Here is an 18,900-nt window from a genome sequence, read left to right as displayed (position 1 = left end):
TTTCATGTCTCTTAATGCCTAGGAGTAGAACTGCTCAGTCATATGGTAATTCTATGGTTAACACTCTGAGAAACTGCCAAACAGTTCAGTGCTATCTTTTTAAATGACATATACACACAAAGTATACCCTATGATCCAGCTATTAGTAGAATTACAAATTCTAACAGTCTATACTACAGAAATAAAGACTAACAAAATTTGTTCACTATGTTACAGTATTCGACAAAAAGGGAATGTTTAGATAAAGCACAATATATACAAACATAAGGGATACTATGCAACTATTAAAAAGAACTTCTATTCATCTCTTAGCTTAGATATTATTTCCTCCTGATATCCAGACCAAAAGCATATTAAACTCTCCTACAGAATCCTGTTTGCAGCAAAAGAATTTTGGTTTTGTATTAAAATAACCTGTTTACTTAAATATTGAGTCAAAAATGCTTCCTAGAGATGGGAATACCAGACCACCTGACCTGCCTCTTGAGAAATGTGTATGTAGGTCAGGAATCAACAGTTAGAACTGGACATGGAACAACAGACTGTTTCCAAATAGGAAAAGGAGTACGTCAAGGCTGTATATTGTCACCCTACTTATTTAACTTATATGCAGAGTACATCATGAGAAATGCTGGGCTGGAAGCAGCACAAGCTGGAATCAAGATTGCCAGGAGAAATATCAATAACCTCAGATATGCAGATGACACCACCCTTATGGCAGAAGTGAAGAGGAACTAAAAAGCCTCTTGATGAAAGTGAAAGTGGAGAGTGAACAAGTTGGCTTCAAGCTCAACATTCAGAAAATGAAGATCATGGCATCCGGTCCCATCACTTCATGGGAAATAGATGGGGAAACAGTGGAAACAGTGTCAGACTTTATTTTGGGGGGCTCCAAAATCACTGCAGATGGTGACTGCAGTCATGAAATTAAAAGACTCTTACTCCTTGGAAGGAAAGTTATGACCAACCTAGATAGCATATTCGAAAGCAGAGACATTACTTCGACAACAAAGATCTGTCTAGTCAAGGCTATGGTTTTTCCAGTGGTCATGTATGGATGTGAGAGTTGGACTGTGAAGAAAGCTGAGTGCCGAAGAATTGATGCTTTTGAACTGTGGTGTTGGAGAAGACTCTTGAGAGTCCCTTGGACTGCAAGGAGATCCAATCAGTCCATTCTGAAGGAGATCAACCCCGGGATTTCTTTGGAAGTAATGATGCTAAAGCTGAAACTCCAATACTTTGGCCATCTCATGCAAAGAGTTGACTCATTGGAAAAGACTCTGATGCTGGGAGGGATTGGAGGCAGGAGGAAAAGGGGACGACAGAGGATGAGATGACTGGATGGCATCACCGACTCGATGGACATGAATTTAAGTGAACTCCGGGAGATGGTGATAGACAGGGACGCCTGGTGTGCTGTGATTCATGGGGTCACAAAGAGTTGGACACAACTGAGTGACTGAACTGAACTGAACTGAAAGGATATGAAAGCTAAAAGGAAGAATGAACCAGAGGAGAAGAAAGATAAGAAAAGGTAGAGGATAGGATTAATAGGCAGTGAGGAAGCCATAAGCAAAGGCCAGAGGCAGAGAATGAAAGGGAAGTGAATATGCTAGAGCCTAAACGAGGGGAGGGTGGTGATGGTGGGGGCAGAGTGCTAAGAAATCAAGTTGGAGAAGTGGAGGCCAGCTCATGAAAGGACTCAAGAAGCCTGTTAAAGAGTCCAGCCATTAACTTGATGCAGTTTACATTAGAGTCACTGAAGGGTGAGAAAGAGTCCTCTGACCACAGAGTGGAGATGGGTAAGACAAGGGAAAAAACAAGATGTCAGGTAGTTACTAGGCTGTGCTGAGGGATGACCAGGAGTAGCCTCAGGAAGGAGCCTGTGAATCAAATACCGAGAAATTAGGAAGCAGAATTCAGTGGATTTGGTGACTGGATGTGGGGGACAGCTGAGAGGAATGAGTCAAGATTAAAAGCCCAGTTCAAGAACGTGAGTTATAGAGTCAGTCAGTCATAATGCTAACTTATTTTTCAACAACTGGAAAGAGCCTGGCAAAAAAAGATTTTTAAAAGAAAGAAGAAAAAAAGGAAAAGGCAAATTGTCAAGAGGCCTGATTCTTTTTTTCCCCCCAATCCTCAATCTGTGATTATGAAATAACTACAGTGGCTATACATCACACTCAAATTCAACTTTGAGTATTTGGCTCCAAAGAAGAAAAGAGCCATCATATACTGAGTGAATGAGCAAATATTAATACAACCTGGAGTGAGCAGGGGATGGGGGACTCTGGAATGGGAATAAGATAGGAAACTACTGTCTCAGACATACTCTTTTTTCACATGTTCACATTTCACCAAGGTGAGAATATAAGCCAAAGATAAAACAATTTTTGTACAATGTGACCCTTTACAAGAACTTACTTCATCCGATTCTCAAGTGTAGAAACAATGATCTGATTGTTTGTCCACTACAACTCTTTAGGAAACATAGCTTACTCTTCTAGATCTTTAATTGCTATTACACTTTCCAACATTCTTCAAATAGGAATGCTCTAAAAGAGAGTGACCTTTTTCTCTTTACAACTTTTCTACTCTTCATTCATACACACACATATAGGCATACATGCGTGCATGCGTGCATGCTTCAGTTCAGTTGCTCAGTCGTGTCCGACTCTTTGTGACCCCATGAACCACAGCACGTCAGGCCTCCCTGTCCATCACCAACTCCCAGAGTCCACCCAAACCCATGTCCATTGTGTTGGTGATGCCATCCAGCCATCTCATCCTTTGTCGTCCCCTCCTCCTCCTGCCCTCAATCTTTCCCAGCATCAGGGTCTTTTCAAATGAGTCAGCTCTCCGCATCAGGTGGCCAAAGTATTGGAGTTTCAGCTTCAACATCAGTCCTTCCAATGAACACCCATAGTCATGTCTAATTCTCTGCGACCCCATGGACTACAGGACTGTAGATGCCAGGTTCTTCTGCCCATGGAATTTTACAGGCAAGAATACTGCAGTAGGTTGCCACTTCCTACTCCAGGCGATCTTCCTGACCCAGGAATCTAACCTACATCTCCTGCATTAGCAGGAGGATTCTTTACCACTGAGTCACCTGGGAATCCTATACACACACACACACGTTTATATGTGTGTATATATATGTGTGTTTATATATGTGTATACACACACACATGTATACACACACAAACACACATATATACATCCTACAGATTTTTAAAAATCCAATTAAATATCATTTCCCTGGTTAAGGCATAAAGAACAAAGTCTCTGGCTATACTACAAGCTTTACAGAATCACACTAAATGGTTATGCGGGGTAGGATAAAAGTTCGTAATCAAAGTGGCTCAACTTTCCTACACAACTTTTGTCATTTCCAGGTTAAAAAGATTAAAAGAGCTGGTTCAGTACTTCTGATAACACCTTGAAACCATTAGAAAGTGAAAAAGTGCTCCAGTTTTCTCCCTACAGAGTGAGCAAATCCAAGCATAATCCTATACACATTATATGCTCAATTGATACTTGTTAAATGAGTGTATTTGCTGTAACCAGTTTAATGAAAACTCTAGGATAATACCACTTTTATCAAGATTCACTCTTTATGAAAACTTGAAAATACAAATAAATTATTCAACGAAACTTACCTGCTACTGTGAGCTTGGCCGTTCTGCTGACAATAGTTCCAAGACTCTCAACAGTGGCTACACACTGATAATAACCTTCATCAGGTTTATTGTGTTTGGAATGCACCACACTGCTGATAAACAAAGACCCATCTGGGAGAAGCTGGCGTCGATCATCTGACACTAAGTTTAAAAGAGTTCCATCTTTTTTCCATTCAATTTTTGGAGATGGCTCAGAATATGCTGAACAGTTTAGTGTAACAGAAGAGCCTCTAACTGAGAGTGTATCCACTGGTTCCACCAAAAAGTAAAATGGAGTGAATGTCCGAATGCTGGATCCTATAGAAATAATAAAGAAAAAGAACAAAGGTAAACAAAACTTTTCTCCTTTATTTCTGTAAGAAGATATAACATGTCCAAAAATTATTTTCAAGTGGCTTCTCCTTTAGGTATGATACAAAAATACAGTCATTTTACTATGAATATCCAATAAATTCATATTCATATCTAATAAATAAAACCTATTTTTTATTAGGAAATAAAAATTTGACCCATTTAGGAAAAAAGACCCTGCTACTGGAAATAACCCAGCCTTGCTAGATGATATGAATATTTAGTAGAAGTTTTATTATAAACCCTATAATGAGATTTAGAAATATTTAAAATTCTAGTATTCAAAAAGTGAAATTTTCTACAGAATGTAAAAGAGAAAATTGAGATGATTCTTTGGTAATAAGGTATTTCTTCTATGTTAACTGGCTGTATTTCTTTCATAAAGTCACTATACAGACACTCTGTCCATTTTTCTAATGGATTATTCATCCTAGTGACTAAAAGCAATCTTTGGGCATAGATAACCATGTTTTGTAAATGTTCTTTTTTCTACTTTGATTTTTAGTTAATACATTTTAACTACCTAAAAGTAAACCTGTTATATTTTAAAAGGTTTTCTTTCTCCTAAGATTATTTTTAAAAATTTAGGTTTGTTTTGTGCTACTACTTTTGTGGTTTCGTTATTTCTTTAAGCAGAAATAAAGCTACTTTCATCTCTCTATATATAGTGTGCCCAGAAGGGAACAATATGAAAAGTCTAGGGTATATTCATATACTGAGACTTAATGATTATCAAAATGCATATATTTGCTAAATAAAAAAATTTAAGTTTTAAAATGTGTACAGGATGATCCCACTTATATTAAAATATATGTGCTGCTACTGCTAAGTCACTTCAGTTGTGTCCAACTCTGTGCGACCCCAGGGATGGCAGCCCACCAGGCTCCCCCGTCCCTGGGATTCTCTAGGCAAGAATGCTGGAGTGGGTTGCCATTTCCTTCTCCAGTGCATGAAAGTGAAAAGTGAAAGTGAAGTCGCTCAGTCGTGTCCGACCCTCAGCGACCCCATGGACTGCAGCCTACCAGGCTTCTCCATCCATGGGATTTTCCAGGCAAGAGTACTGGAGTGGGGTGCCATTGCCTTCTACACAGGAGTATATATGTGCATGTGCATATATTTAAATGTAAATATAGAGGAACAAGTCTGGAAGAATAAACACTAAACAGTCAACAGAGTTTTCTCTCGGGGAGAGTAGTGGGATTGAGCTGCTGATGGAGAGCATATAGGGAGAAGGGTTTTAACTTCATGGATTTCTGTATTATTTACTTTAAAAAATATGAACAATTGCTTACGCATCCTTGTCATCCTTTTAATAATAAATTTTCTGTTGTTGGTGGTGATTAATCCTTTGTTGAGGACAGAGGATTATTTTTCAAAAGATCCATCACCACTGTATTTAACCACTCTTCCTTTGTCACAGTAGAAGTGTTATCAGACACCCACTTCTCAGCTGACTTTGTATAAAAACCGTCCTATACTTCTCACCAGGGTTCTGATTCCCTATCCACTTGTTTGTTTAATTTTAGTTTACTATAACCAGAGTCACCATACAAATTATTCTGAAATAGGTTTAATGATCCTATCTGATCTCTTCTATGCTCCCAAGTCTCTGCAAATTTCTCACTTCTTAATGGAATAGCTCTCACTTCTTGATAGACTATTCCTCACTTTTTGATAGAATATTTCACACTTCTTGATGGAATTCCATCTTATGAAAGGAAAATATCCACAAGAAACTCATTTCAGCTGAAATGCCCCTACCCCCAAATATCAACAAATCATAACACTCACTGCATACTTTAATTATGCAGCCAATAATTATTTTTAAATTGTACTGGACCCAGAGTAAAAAAAAAACACACACAGACACATAGGATACGAATACTGGCAGAAATAAAAAGATATCTAGCTGTCTTACTGCCTAAAGAGGTTCAAAGTTATTGATAGCAGCAGGAATATGGAACAGAAGGATAAGCAAACTTTTTTATACACCTACAAATATAAGTGCTCTGTACAGTGTTACTCATCCTAGGAAAATTATCTCTTCACTCTAAGCTAAGACACTAATGTCGATGGACTTCATATTTCTTTTACTCTTTAACATTACTTTTGATCATCCTATTCCATCTAGTCAGTCTTTAATCCCATATTTCATCCATACTGAGCTCTCAGAGTTCACTATCACCATTCAGGAACCTGAACTCTTGTTCCTGAGAGTTCAGGTTCTCTTGTTTCTGGTTCTCAATTTATAATTAAAACATTTAAAAGTCAGTTCAAGTAATTCAACATTCTAAGGGCTCAACCAAATACATCAATGTTATCTATTAAGAACAGGCAACACTCAAGCATTAACAAATGTTTTCTATCTTGTTTTCCTATACAACAATCAATGTCCCCTCTCTGCCCTGTACAGCTAACTCCTCCAAAAACTGAATCTATTAAGCATGCAGAACTCCTTTCCTGGGAATTTCAAGTTAGATAAGTGGCTAGCTGTTAATATTACATGGATGATTTTAACTCATAAACACATGTTTTGAAAAACTTTTACGGCACAGATATATCATTTAAAAAAACAAATGTCCACTTATAATCAAATCTGGATCAGAAATTCTTTTTCAAGTTCATAATGTCCTAATACAGAAATTCAATTTGATGGTTCTAATTTATAGCATCTACCTTTCCAATCACACTTCAAAATGAAAAATATGTGAATTTATTCAATAAAAATTTATTATAGTAAGAGCACTTTCCTTTTCTTCAGTCTTCAATGTTCTTCCTTTCTCCTTCCCCTAGCAAAAACAGCCAAGTGGGAAAAAACTTCAGTAAAATGCAGTCAGGTAGACATGGTAGCAAATCCTAGCTCTGACGGGGCTAGTTAATTTCTTTCTGTATTCAAAACTTTCTCCCTTATAAAATAATTGCTTCTCCCCTCAGTCCAGGTCAGTTGCTCAGTTGTGTCCGACTCTTTGCAACCCCATAGACTGCAGTGCACCAGGATTCCCTGTCCGTCATCAACTCCTGAAGCCTGCTCAAACTCATGTCCATCGAGTTGGTGATGCCATCCAACCATCTCCTCTGTCATCCCCTTCTCCTCCTGCCTACAATCTTTCCCAGCATCAGGGTCTTTTCCAATGAGTCAGTTCTTCACATCTGGTAGCCAAAGTATTGGCGCTTCAGCATCAGTCCTTCCAATGATTATTCAGGACTGATTCCCCTAGAAAACAATTTTCTCCCCTATAAAATAATGGCTTCCTTTTAAGGAGATTTCTGTGAAGATGTGTAAAAGCACCCACCTCACTGCTTGGCAGGTAAGTGAAGTGAAGTGAAAGTCGCTCAGTCATGTCTGACCCTTTGCGGCCCCATGGACTATACAGTCTATGGAATTCTCCAGACCACAATACCGGAGTGGGTAGTCTTTCCCTTCTCCGGGGAATCTTCCCAACCAAGGGACTGAACCCAGGTCTCCCACATTGCGGGCAGATTCTTTACTGGATTCTTTACCAGCTGAGCCACAAGGGAAGCCCAAAAATACTGGAGTGGGTAGCCTATCCCTTCTCCAGCAGATCTTCCTGCCTCAGGAATCGAACTGGAGTCTCCTGCATTGCAGGCGGATTCTTTAACTAACTGAGCTATGAGGGACGTTCTGCTTGGCAGGTAACAGGTCCTCAATTAACAGTAACTATTCATAGTCCAAAAGCCTACACTATTTTCCCCCAAACTGCTAACATTTACAAACTCTGTGTTTACCAGTCGCATTTTAGAAATTGTAATGCATAAAATATGGACTTTATTTTTTATTTTTAATTACATTTTGATAATTATGTATAAAATAACATGAAGAGATCTTAAAACTCAAATTTGGTCATCTTTCTTCTCTGCCTAATCTTTCAACAGCTCCCTATTACAGCTAATATAAAATCCAAATTCATTACCAAGGCATTCAAAAAGTCTACAGGATCTGCTTCCTGCCTCTCTGCAACCTAATCTTATATCACACTCTAACTCAGTAAACTCTGGCCACATAATTTAGTTTCCTGAACAAGCCATTTTCTTTCCCGTACTAAAGTCTTTGCACTTGCTCTTCCCTCTGCCTGAACACTTGCTCCACAACCACTCATATCACAGGTCTAGCTCCTTCTCATTCTTCATGTTTCAACCCAACTGTCACTTCTACAGAGGCCTTCCCTGACGACTCTCTCTGAAAAAGTCTTTTACCCCGCCCTGTATGTGCTCTTCTCAGCAATTAACTTTGTTTTTAAGGCCTATCCAAGGCATCGACCAAATATTTCCTAACCCAATCTACAGCTTCAATATTACTAATAATAGCCGTTATCATTAATTTAATGTTCTCAGGCCAATGGACCGTAATAAAATTATTCAACCCAACAGCATCTATACTTATAACAATAGCTCTCACCATAAAACTAGGAATAGCCCCATTCCACGTCTAAGTCCCAGAAGTAACACAAGGCATCTCCCTGTCATCTGGCCTAATCCTGCTTACATGACAAAAATTAGCACCTATATCCGTACTCTACCAAATTTCTCCATCCATCAACCTAAACCTAATCCTTATTCTATCAATTTTATCAATTATGATCGGAGGCTGAGGAAGACTAAACCAAACCCAACTATGAGAAATTATAGCCTACTCATCAATTGCCCACATAGGCTGAGTAACAGCAATCCTACTATACAACCCACTATAATATTACTAAACCTAGTCATCTACATCATAACTTCTACCATATTTACACTATTTATAGCCAACACAACCACTAGTCTAGAAGGCTAGACTACAGAAGAGGATTAAAATGACCTCTGGTTTGTCAATGCTTCTTGCCCTTTGTACCTTGGTTTGTTTCGTGTTTTGTGTACTTTTCAGAATTCTACAGGTTTGAAGGGTGGGTGGGCCAAGATGAAATTAAATATTAGTGATCCTTAGTGGCTTTGCATAACATCAGATTTCCACTGTTTAAGATCAGCTTCATTCTTGAAAATTTGATATTCAGATGATTTCAAATCTGTCCTTTGTAAAATGTTTTATTATCACTTTTCAAAGTGTCATAAATAAAGAACATTAATATTTCATAACTTTCTATGTGATCAGCAAGAAGACTATCTGATAACCTGCAAACAATATCACCAATGCTTTGAACAATTACCTGAAAATCCTCTAATTCTTAGGAAAGGTACATTAATAATAGCTAACAGGCCAACAATATTAGCAATACTTGTATTTCAGCTGAAAATTAAGGGAAAATCTGAATTTTTCATTCTACTAGATGAGAAAGATATAAAAATTTTTACACTAAGTAGAACTTCTATACCCACTTCAGTATTTTTGCCTGGAGAATCCCGGGGACGGGGGAGCCTGACGGACTGGTATCTATGGGGTCACACAGAGTTGGACACGACTGAAGCGACTTAGCAGCAGCAGCAGCAGCAGAACTTCTATTAACTATATAAATCTTCATGTTTAGATAGTTATCTAAACATCTTATGCTGTTAAGTCTGGTAAGTCGCTGCAGTCGTGTCCGACTGTGAGACCCCATAGACGGCAGCCCACCAGGCTCCCCCGTCCCTGGGATTCTCCAGGCAAGAACACTGGAGTGGGTTGTCATTTCCTTCTCCAATGAATGAAACTGAAAAGTGACAGTGAAGTTGCTCAGTCATGTCCGACTCTTGGCGACCCCATGGACTGCACCCTACCAGGCTCCTCCATCCATGGGATTTTCCAGGCAAGAGCACTGGAGTGGGGTGCCACTGCCTTCTCCAAACATCTTATAAGCAACTTTTGTTATTTGTGGCCAGAAGATTGTCCTGAGAGTAATATATCTCACCCAAAACCTGATGCAAGGTCTTCTGAATTTCCGAAACAAGAATTTTTTAGTTCCATTTTTGTATATTATACAAGAAAATATAAGCTCAATGATAATAATATAATGCAAATATTAACATTGAGGTGTAACCCAAAGATGTGAATGGTGACACTGTTTTATCAATACACTGTAATTCTATACTACTTTGTTAAATGTTTCACACTTTTCTACCATGACTAGTATTTAAAAACTTACTAGTATTCTGACTGCAAAATGTTTTATCACAGTACATTGTCAACATTTTTTAAAAATGATGTGTCCTTTGTAAAATTTCATTAACTACTGCCCGTGCAATCATCTACAGTTACTCTGATCTAATGCAAAAATGGATAATCTAAAACACATTCTAAATAACTCTGAACTGGATACAACTATCATGAATATTCAAGATCACCTCCACTCCATATGTTAACATTTTATCTCATTGCTACAACTACACAGGCTTTTGTAATAGAGGGGAATTTTAGGATTTTACAAAGAGAAATACATCAACCCAGTGTTACTATAGCTGTCAATCTTTTGTGGGTTTTTTAAAAATCACAACAATAAGTCTTTTATTAACTCATTGCGATTTGCAGAGTTGGATTTCCCCACTCATTTCAATGAATTATAGTAACTAGAGGAGTAAACACTAGAAAGCAGAAGTGTCCTGGAAAATCTAGTTCATCTTACTGAAGTCACCACACAGGAGGTAAAGGAGACTGGGGGCAACAAACATCCTGATACAGAAGTGAAGTCAAGGATCCAAGATCTAGTCCTATTTCTAAAAAATATAATGATACTTCTATGAAAAAAATGGTAATTACAGGACCAAGTCTAAAGGTACAATAATAATAGTTAACATTTACTGAATATTTACTATGTACCAGCCATTACTCTAATGCTTTGTTTGTATTCTTTCAATTCTCCAAAACGAGTATTAGTAATTATCATTCTCATTTACAAAGAGAAAACCGAGCCACAAAGAGAATGAATAATGTCCAAAGTCATGAAGCTACCTATTCTGTTTGTTAATTAGTTGCTCAGTCATGTTCGACTCTTTTGCGATCCCATGGACTGTGGCCCACCGGGCTCCTCTGTCCATAAGGGTTTCTCAGGCAAGAATACTGGGGTGGGTTGCCATTTCCTTCTCCAGGGGATCGTCCCAACCCAGGGATTGAACCCGTCTCCTGCACTGGCAAGTGGATTCTTTATCACTGAGCCACCTGGAAACAAGCGACTAACACTTTTAGAAGCTACCTATGAAGAAAGCAAAATTTGAATCAAGTTAGTCTGGCTTTCCTGTGGCCAAGATCATAACCACTAAACTAATATCCAGTTGGATATTGGCACTGCCCAGTAGTCACTTAGTGACATGCGGCTATTGGGAATGTGAAATGTGACATTCTAAATACATAAAATACACACCAATATTAGAAGACTTATTGTGCACACACACACACAAAGAACGCAAAATAACTTTGTACTGATTACATGTTTAAATATTTTGGATATATTGAAATAAAATATCTTAAAATTAATTTCACTTGTTTCTTTTTGGTTTTCTAATGTGGTATGGTACATGGAAATTGGCACATTAAAATTTTTAATTATGTACATGGCTTACACTGCATTTCTACTGGTCAGTACTGCAATGGACTATGCTACTGTTCATTAATATTCTTTTTAGCAAACAAGAAAGTTCTTTCTTAAAAAAAAGTTGCACTGTTTCTGCAAAGAGTAAAAGATTATGAATTGTGACAGTAGATGTGAGGAATCAAAGCAAAGCTCTTTCTGGCTGTAAAATACAAACAACCAGTCTACCATATCCAAATAGTAAAAATTATGGAATTTAAACTATCAACATCTTCTCTTTAACACTTACTCAGAAACTCCTATTTAAAAACAAAATTTTTTAGAAACTTAATCTAAAATTGTAGTAATAATTAATTCATTATTGATTATTGCTCAAACTACTAGGTGAAGGTTTCTGGAAAAAAGGATAGTCACACAATTTCAGAGTGTCATCCACAAATTACTCATTAACTATAAGGAACAAAAAGTACTTTCATAACGAACATAATGATCACCACCTTAACTGAGGGATCAAATTCAGTATTAAGGGTGGTATGAAAAATGACTAAAGAGACAAAAATACAATGAGTGAACTTTTACTGAGTCCTGGTTTACAAATAGCATATACGGAATAGTGAATTAAACTTTTTAGTATATTAGATAATATTCATTTTAATTTTTTTTTAATTTTATTTTATTTTTAAACTTTACGTAATTGTATTAGTTTTGCCAAACATCAAAATGAATCCATCACAGGTATACATGTGCTCTTAGATGTGATTAATGGTACTGTTATATACAAAAATGTCCTTATCAAAAAAAAAAAAGTCCTTACTCCTAGATGCTTTTGCAATGTTAAAACATTGAGAGCAAAGCAGTCCACTGGATTGTTGATTGTCCAGGCAATTACAGCATATCAGACACTGTACAACATGCGACATATATATCCTTAGGCATGAGGTCTCAAGAAAATTCAAACAGAATTAATTATATAACTGAGAAGAATGATAATTTATAGAAAAATAACCTTTTTTATCTAAATGATATAGTAGACACTTTGGTTCTTTAGTTTTTCCATTGATCCTTTAAGCTGTCCAACATCATTCTAATAAACTTTCTTCTTTGCTCAAGTTAGTTAAAATCTGTAATGCTCGGAATAAAACACCTTAACTGATACTCTGGGTAGGAAAGACTTTAAAGTTATAGGAGTCATTGTTAATTGCTCATACAGTCTCTTAAGCATAAGGAGAGAACAACTGTTGATGGTGTGAGTAGGCTGGAGATGTGAAGAAGGCATCTGCACGTAGTGGTGAACACCTGAAGTAGCTTCAGTCAGGAAGAGGGCACAAAGAGAGGGGAGACTGGATTACTCAGCTGCACTGAGAGCCCAGTTAAGGTTGGTAACTGTATTTAAAGAGGTTCAAATAAAAGAACATGACTTTGTGGAGAATAAAGGGAAGAAAAAGTTTAGACATTTAAAACTGATTTCTTTCTAGGCACATGAGTAGAAAGTGACAATGAAATAGGAGAGTTGAAGGTGTCAGCAACTGGTTGTCAATGGAATCTAAAGATAGGAAAGGAAATAAACAGGAGTGACCGGATATGGGCAAAAATGGTGCCAGTTTAATGTGAGAAACCTGGACAGACAGGAGACTATACTGAGACTGTTATATAATTTCAGTATTTCAGCACTGCTGAGTGGTGACAAGGGTAGGATGCAGTTATGGAAGCTGATATTTGAAGTGGCATAAAAGAGAAGTCATTGGAGATGAGGAAGTTAAAGTACTGAAAGTACTGAAGATGGTATTAAAAAGATAATAAGCAAAGTAGACACACAAGTTATCCAGAACTTGGAATGGAGAGGAAGATGGTAAAACAAGGCCTAAAGTTCTCAATGAACCAAAGAGAATAGTAAGTACACAAGTGGAAGTAAACAAAACAGATAAAATCCAGTGGCCCACATCTTTAAAGAACAGAAATTTCTCTGACATTTAATTACTTCACATTTTTTAAAGCTTTTTTCTATTATTCTTCAGTAATCAGCTATGTTCTGGAGAGTTGATGTTGCTCTAAGGATCACTAATAGACTACTTTTCTCGTACTGAAAACAAGCATTACAATTTGTATTCAAGTGTACTGTACACCATATGTCTACAAATTGTTATCAAGTTCAGCTAAAAAAATTCCTGCATAAAGATGCATTAATTCTTGAACACAGAAAACAAACAGATTATGAATAATTTATTGAAAGCTTTTGCTGTCAGCAGCTTTACTAACAAAAGCAATATTTATGAAATCCCACAGGATAATCTAACAACTTAAATATATACAAAAAAGAATAACCTAAGACTACAAATCCTTAATAATGAGTCTTACAATATCAAAACTATTTTCTGCAAAGAACTTGATGCATGTAAAGCTCTTGTTGCAAAATAAGCAGATGTTTCAGAAAACTCATGTGATAGTCTTACAAGGTCTGTAGACGAGGTTCTAGAATCTTTCTGTTCAACTGTATTATTTACTGATGAAAAATAAACTGAGTTTAGACTTGTTGACTCAAGCCTGCATTAGTAAGCTGTAATGTTGTCATAGACAAATTCATATTTCATTCACTGGTCTATTAATCTCTTGGTGACATATTTATGATTGAAATAACCAAAGGGAGGAAAAAGAGAAGACTTCTAAAATCTAAGAGAGATGCCAACAGTATCAGAAAGATAAGTATCAGAAAGATAAGAATGAGCCCCAAAATACACACAGTGAAGCCACATATATGCATGTATATAATAACCAAGTAGTTGTAAATACATTTGTGGAAGTAAAATATGACTTTCTATACTACTACAATTACATGCCGTTTTCACACAGATGTAGAATTAGACTGAAATGGTCCTTTTATCATTTTAAAAGATACTTGACCTCATTCATAATAAGCATGCAAATTAAAACTACACTCAGATACAACTTCTCACCTATCATAATGGCAAAACCCCAAATGTTTTCAACATACTCTATAGGCAATGAGACAGGCTGATGGGAATGCAAAATGGCATGGCCACTAGAGAAGGGGGTTTGCAATATCTAGCACCCTTTGATTCAGCAATCCCCTGTCTCTGAATCTACTCCTTCCACAGACCGGCCAAAATACGAAAACAGGTACAAGCAAGACTCATCACTGCAGCAGTACCTGCAGTAACAGCATGGAAACAATCCTGATACCAGCAATGGACACACTGAACAAACCGTGGTACACGGACACGGTGGGATACTATGCAGTGGTGAATAGGTAAAATGACAGAATATATTCTACCATGGAGTGATCTCTAGGATAAATTAAGTGAAAAAGCAAGGTTGAAGAAAGTAGATATATTTATCTAAGAAAGGTGAGATACTAATACATATCCACATAGTTTTTAATGCAGCTAAGAAGGAAAAAATATGATTACAGGAGACTGGAACTGAAGTTGGATGTCACTGAATAGATCTTCTTCATAGATTTGACATTGCTGCTGCTAAGTCACTTCAGTCGTGTCCGACTGTGTGTGACCCCATAGACAGCAGCCCACCAGGCTTCCCCGTCCCTGGGATTCTCCAGGCAAGAACACTGGAGTGGGTTGCCATTTCCTTCTCCAATGCATGAAAGTGAAAAGTGAAAGTGAAGTCGCTCAGTCGTGTCCAACCCTCAGCGACCCCATGGACTGCAGCCCACCAGGCTCCTCTGCCCATGGGATTCTCCAGGCAAGAGTACTGGAGTGGGGTGCCATTGCCTTCTCCGAGATTTGACATTAGGACCATGTAAATATTTTACACAGTTAAAAAACAAAAAAATAAAATTTCAAAGTCTCTAAAAATTAAAATCAGAAACGAAACAAACCTAAATATCCAGTTATCCTTTTAACCACACAAAAAGAAACTAGTCAAGAATTTAGGACACAATTTAAACTGTTTTAGTAACCATTTTATTGCAGTTGCTATTGATACTGAGACTGGGAACGGGGCTGGAGAGTTGGGGGGTGGGTGGTGTCTGTGTGTGTGTGTGTTGGAATAAAGCAAATGAGTAAATTCACTGAGTTACAAAAAACAAGATTCTCATCTCAGTGTGGAAGCAATACAGATGTAAAATCAGTAAGATTAAGTAAAAGCCATGTACTCCTCTGTTTTGTGTGCAACATGAATTTGTATTTTATTTATTTAAAAAATATGTTATTTCCTAATAACACTTCACATGAAAAGGACTGGTGACAATGCTCAGCTCAGTAGCAATAAATACTTTCCACACACAGATGTGGCCTCTAAATTCCATTTTTTCACACAAAACATTTAAAAAAAAAACTGGTTAATTCCAGGTTTGCAACTGGCACATGAGATGAATCTGCAACATCTAGTCACACCAGAAAACACAAAAGCGATTGATCATCCCCAAAGACTCAAGACTGGCCAAACATGGGACACTTAAGCATCAGTCACTATAATTACATAAAAAGTTGAAACACTAAGATATGCTGGGTACCAATGGCTCAGATGGTAAAGAATCTGCCTGCAACCCAGGAGACCTGGGTTCAATCCCTGGGTTGGGAAGATCCCTTGGAGAAGGAAATGGGTACCCACTCCGGTATTCTTGCCTGGAGAATCCCATGGACTGAGAAGCCTGGTGGGGAACAGTCCATGGGGTCACAGAGTTGGACATGACTGAAGGACTAAGCATATTACTTTATAATACCAACAAACAAAAGCACTAATTGGTCAACTTTGGAGAACATTACAGAATCAAACCATTATTTTTAAAAAGTGGCATGTAATTTAGTGTTTTTCCTGATCAAATTGTTCTGATGGGAATCAAATTCACCAAATAAGTTTCTGTTTATGGAGGCAGTCCACCTAATAATTAAATAATGAGATGATATCACAATTTTGCAAACCCTAATAAATTAACCACTCTGGGAAATAAACACCATTGACCCGGGAGTCAGCAAACTTTTTTGTGAAAAGGGTGAGACAGTACGTTAGGATTTGCAGGCTACATACAGTTTCGGTCACATATTCTTTCTTTGTTCTTCATTTTTTTAATGCTTTAAAAATATAAAACCCAACTTTGGCTAATACTATGTAAAAAAACTTCCAGATGTTCCAGATGTTCAAGCTGGTTTTAGGAAAGGCAGAGGAAGCAGAGATCAAATTGCCAACATCCGATGGATAATCAAAAAGGCAAGAGAGTTCCAGAAAAACATCTATTCCAGCTTTATTGACTATGCCAAAGCCTTTGACTGTGTGGATCATAAGAAACTGTGGGAAATTCTTCAAGAGATGGGAATACCAGACCACCTGACCTGCCTCTTGAGAAACCTATATGCAGGTCAGGAAGCAACAGTTAGAACTGGACATGGAACAACAGACTGGTTCCAGATAGGAAAAGGAGTACGTCAAGGCTGTATATTGTCACCCTGTTTATTTAACTTATATGCAGAGTACATCATGAGAAACGCTGGGCTGGAAGAAGCACAAGCTGGAATCAAGATTGCCGGGAGAAATATAAATAACCTTAGATATGCAGATGACACCACCCTTATGGCAGAAAGTGAAGAACTAAAAAGCCTCTTGATCAAAGTGAAAGAGGAGAGTGAAAAGGCTGGCTTAAAGCTCAACATTCAGAAAACGAAGACCATGGCATCCGGTCCCATCACTTCATGGGAAATAGATGGGGAAACAGTGGAAACAGTGTCAGACTTTATTTTTGGGGGCTCCAAAATCACTGCAGATGGTGACGGCAACCACGAAATTAAAAGACGCTTACTCCTTGGAAGGAAAGTTATGACCAACCTAGACAGCATATTCAAAAGCAGAGACATTACTTTGCCAACAAAGGTCTGTCTAGTCAAGGCTATGGTTTTTCCAGTGAGAATGTGAGATGTGAGAGTTGGACTGTGAAGAAAGCTGAGTGCCGAAGAGTTGATGCTTTTGAACTGTGGTGCTGGAGAAGACTCTTGAGAGTCCGTTGGACTGCAAGGAGATCCAACCAGTCCATCCTAAAGGAGATCAGTCCTGGGTGTTCTTTGGAAGGAGTGATGCTAAAGCTGAAACTCCAGTTCTTTGGCCACCTCATTCGAAGAGCTGACTCACTGGAAAAGACTCTGATGCTGGGAGGGATTGGGGGCAGGAGAAGAAGGGGACGACAGAGGATGAGATGGCTGGATGGCATCACTGACTCGATGGATGTGAATCTGAGTGAACCCCGGGAGTTGGCGATGCACCAGGAGGCCTGGCGTGCTGCGATTCATGGGGTTGCAAAGAGTAGGACACGACTGAGTGACTGAACTGAACTGACGTACAAAAAGAGGCCACAAACCAGACGTGACTCATGGCCACAGTATGTTGAACTCTGGCGGCTGACAGCAACAGGGAAACACACACGATATGCCTCTTGATGAAAGCATACACCACCACCACCTATGTGGTAGTCTCAGCAAAACAACAGCAAAACCCTGAATCAAGCTCTAGATCCAATGACAAATTAAGAAAAAATAAAAGGACAGGGTAATGTGGTAATAGACCCCATGGGGTTGCAATCAACATCATCCCCATTGAGAGAAAATTCTTGGTGACAAATGACCCAGTTACTTCAACAAATAAATTACAAGGAATAAAGGAAGGTATAGGGGGATACTTTTAGCTTAAAGGAAACTTAAAATGCATACAAACCAATAGTGTAGATCTTGATTCAGATCCAAACAAAAAAACTTCAAAAAATTTTTGTACACAAATGTACACAGCATTATTCATAACAGCCAAAAAGTAGAAACATGAAAACGACCCAATATCCATCAAACAATGAATGGATAAACACAATGTGATCTATCAGTATAACTGATTATTATTCAACAGTAAAAGTAAATGAAGTACTGATAGAAGCTACAACATAGATAAACCTTGAAAACATTATGCTAAGTAAAAGTAGTGTGCAAAAAGCTACATACTGTACAATGTCATTTACATGAAATGTCCACAACAGATAAATCCAGAAACAGAGTGTTATCCTGGTGGGGAGTTGGGGGGAGAAACAGGAAATGCAAAGTGAGTGCTAACAGGGTACAGTGTTTCTTTTCATGGGGACACGTGTGTGTGTGTGTGTGTGTGTGTGTGTGTGTGTGTGTGTGTGTGTGTGTGCGTGCGTGCGTGCGTGCTTAGTTACGTCTGATTCTTTTGTACTCTGCCAGGCCCTCAGAGGTGGGGGCACAAGCTCAGGTTCGGTTGCATGGAAACAGGAGCTGAGGTGTCGAGGCCAGGTTGTCTGGGCCGCACTGCCCTCCCTCTAAGCCCCCTGTCCGCTCGGAACTATGCATCTTTATTGTAATACCTGGGAGCAGCCGTGAAGAGATACCCGAGTCCAAGGTAAGAGAAACCCAAGTAAGACCGTAGGTGTTGCGAGAGGGCAT

General features: G+C 38.2%; 1 protein-coding gene across 7 annotated transcripts in view; it reads right to left on the bottom strand.

The window, feature by feature from the left end:
* NEO1 (neogenin 1) overlaps nt 1-18,900 on the bottom strand; it is a 239,690-nt gene that overhangs the window by 162,710 nt on the left and 58,080 nt on the right. For all 7 annotated transcript variants that reach the window (XM_010809028.4, XM_024997933.2, XM_005211432.5 and 4 more), the window contains exon 2: nt 3,663-3,980. In XM_010809028.4, the coding sequence (XP_010807330.1) occupies nt 3,663-3,980 (318 nt within the window). The remainder of the gene's footprint in view (nt 1-3,662; nt 3,981-18,900) is intronic.

Source organism: Bos taurus, chromosome 10 (assembly GCF_002263795.3).
Source record: "Bos taurus isolate L1 Dominette 01449 registration number 42190680 breed Hereford chromosome 10, ARS-UCD2.0, whole genome shotgun sequence".
Classification (NCBI taxonomy): Eukaryota; Metazoa; Chordata; class Mammalia; order Artiodactyla; family Bovidae; genus Bos; species Bos taurus.
This window is presented reverse-complemented; position numbering and strand designations above follow the sequence as displayed.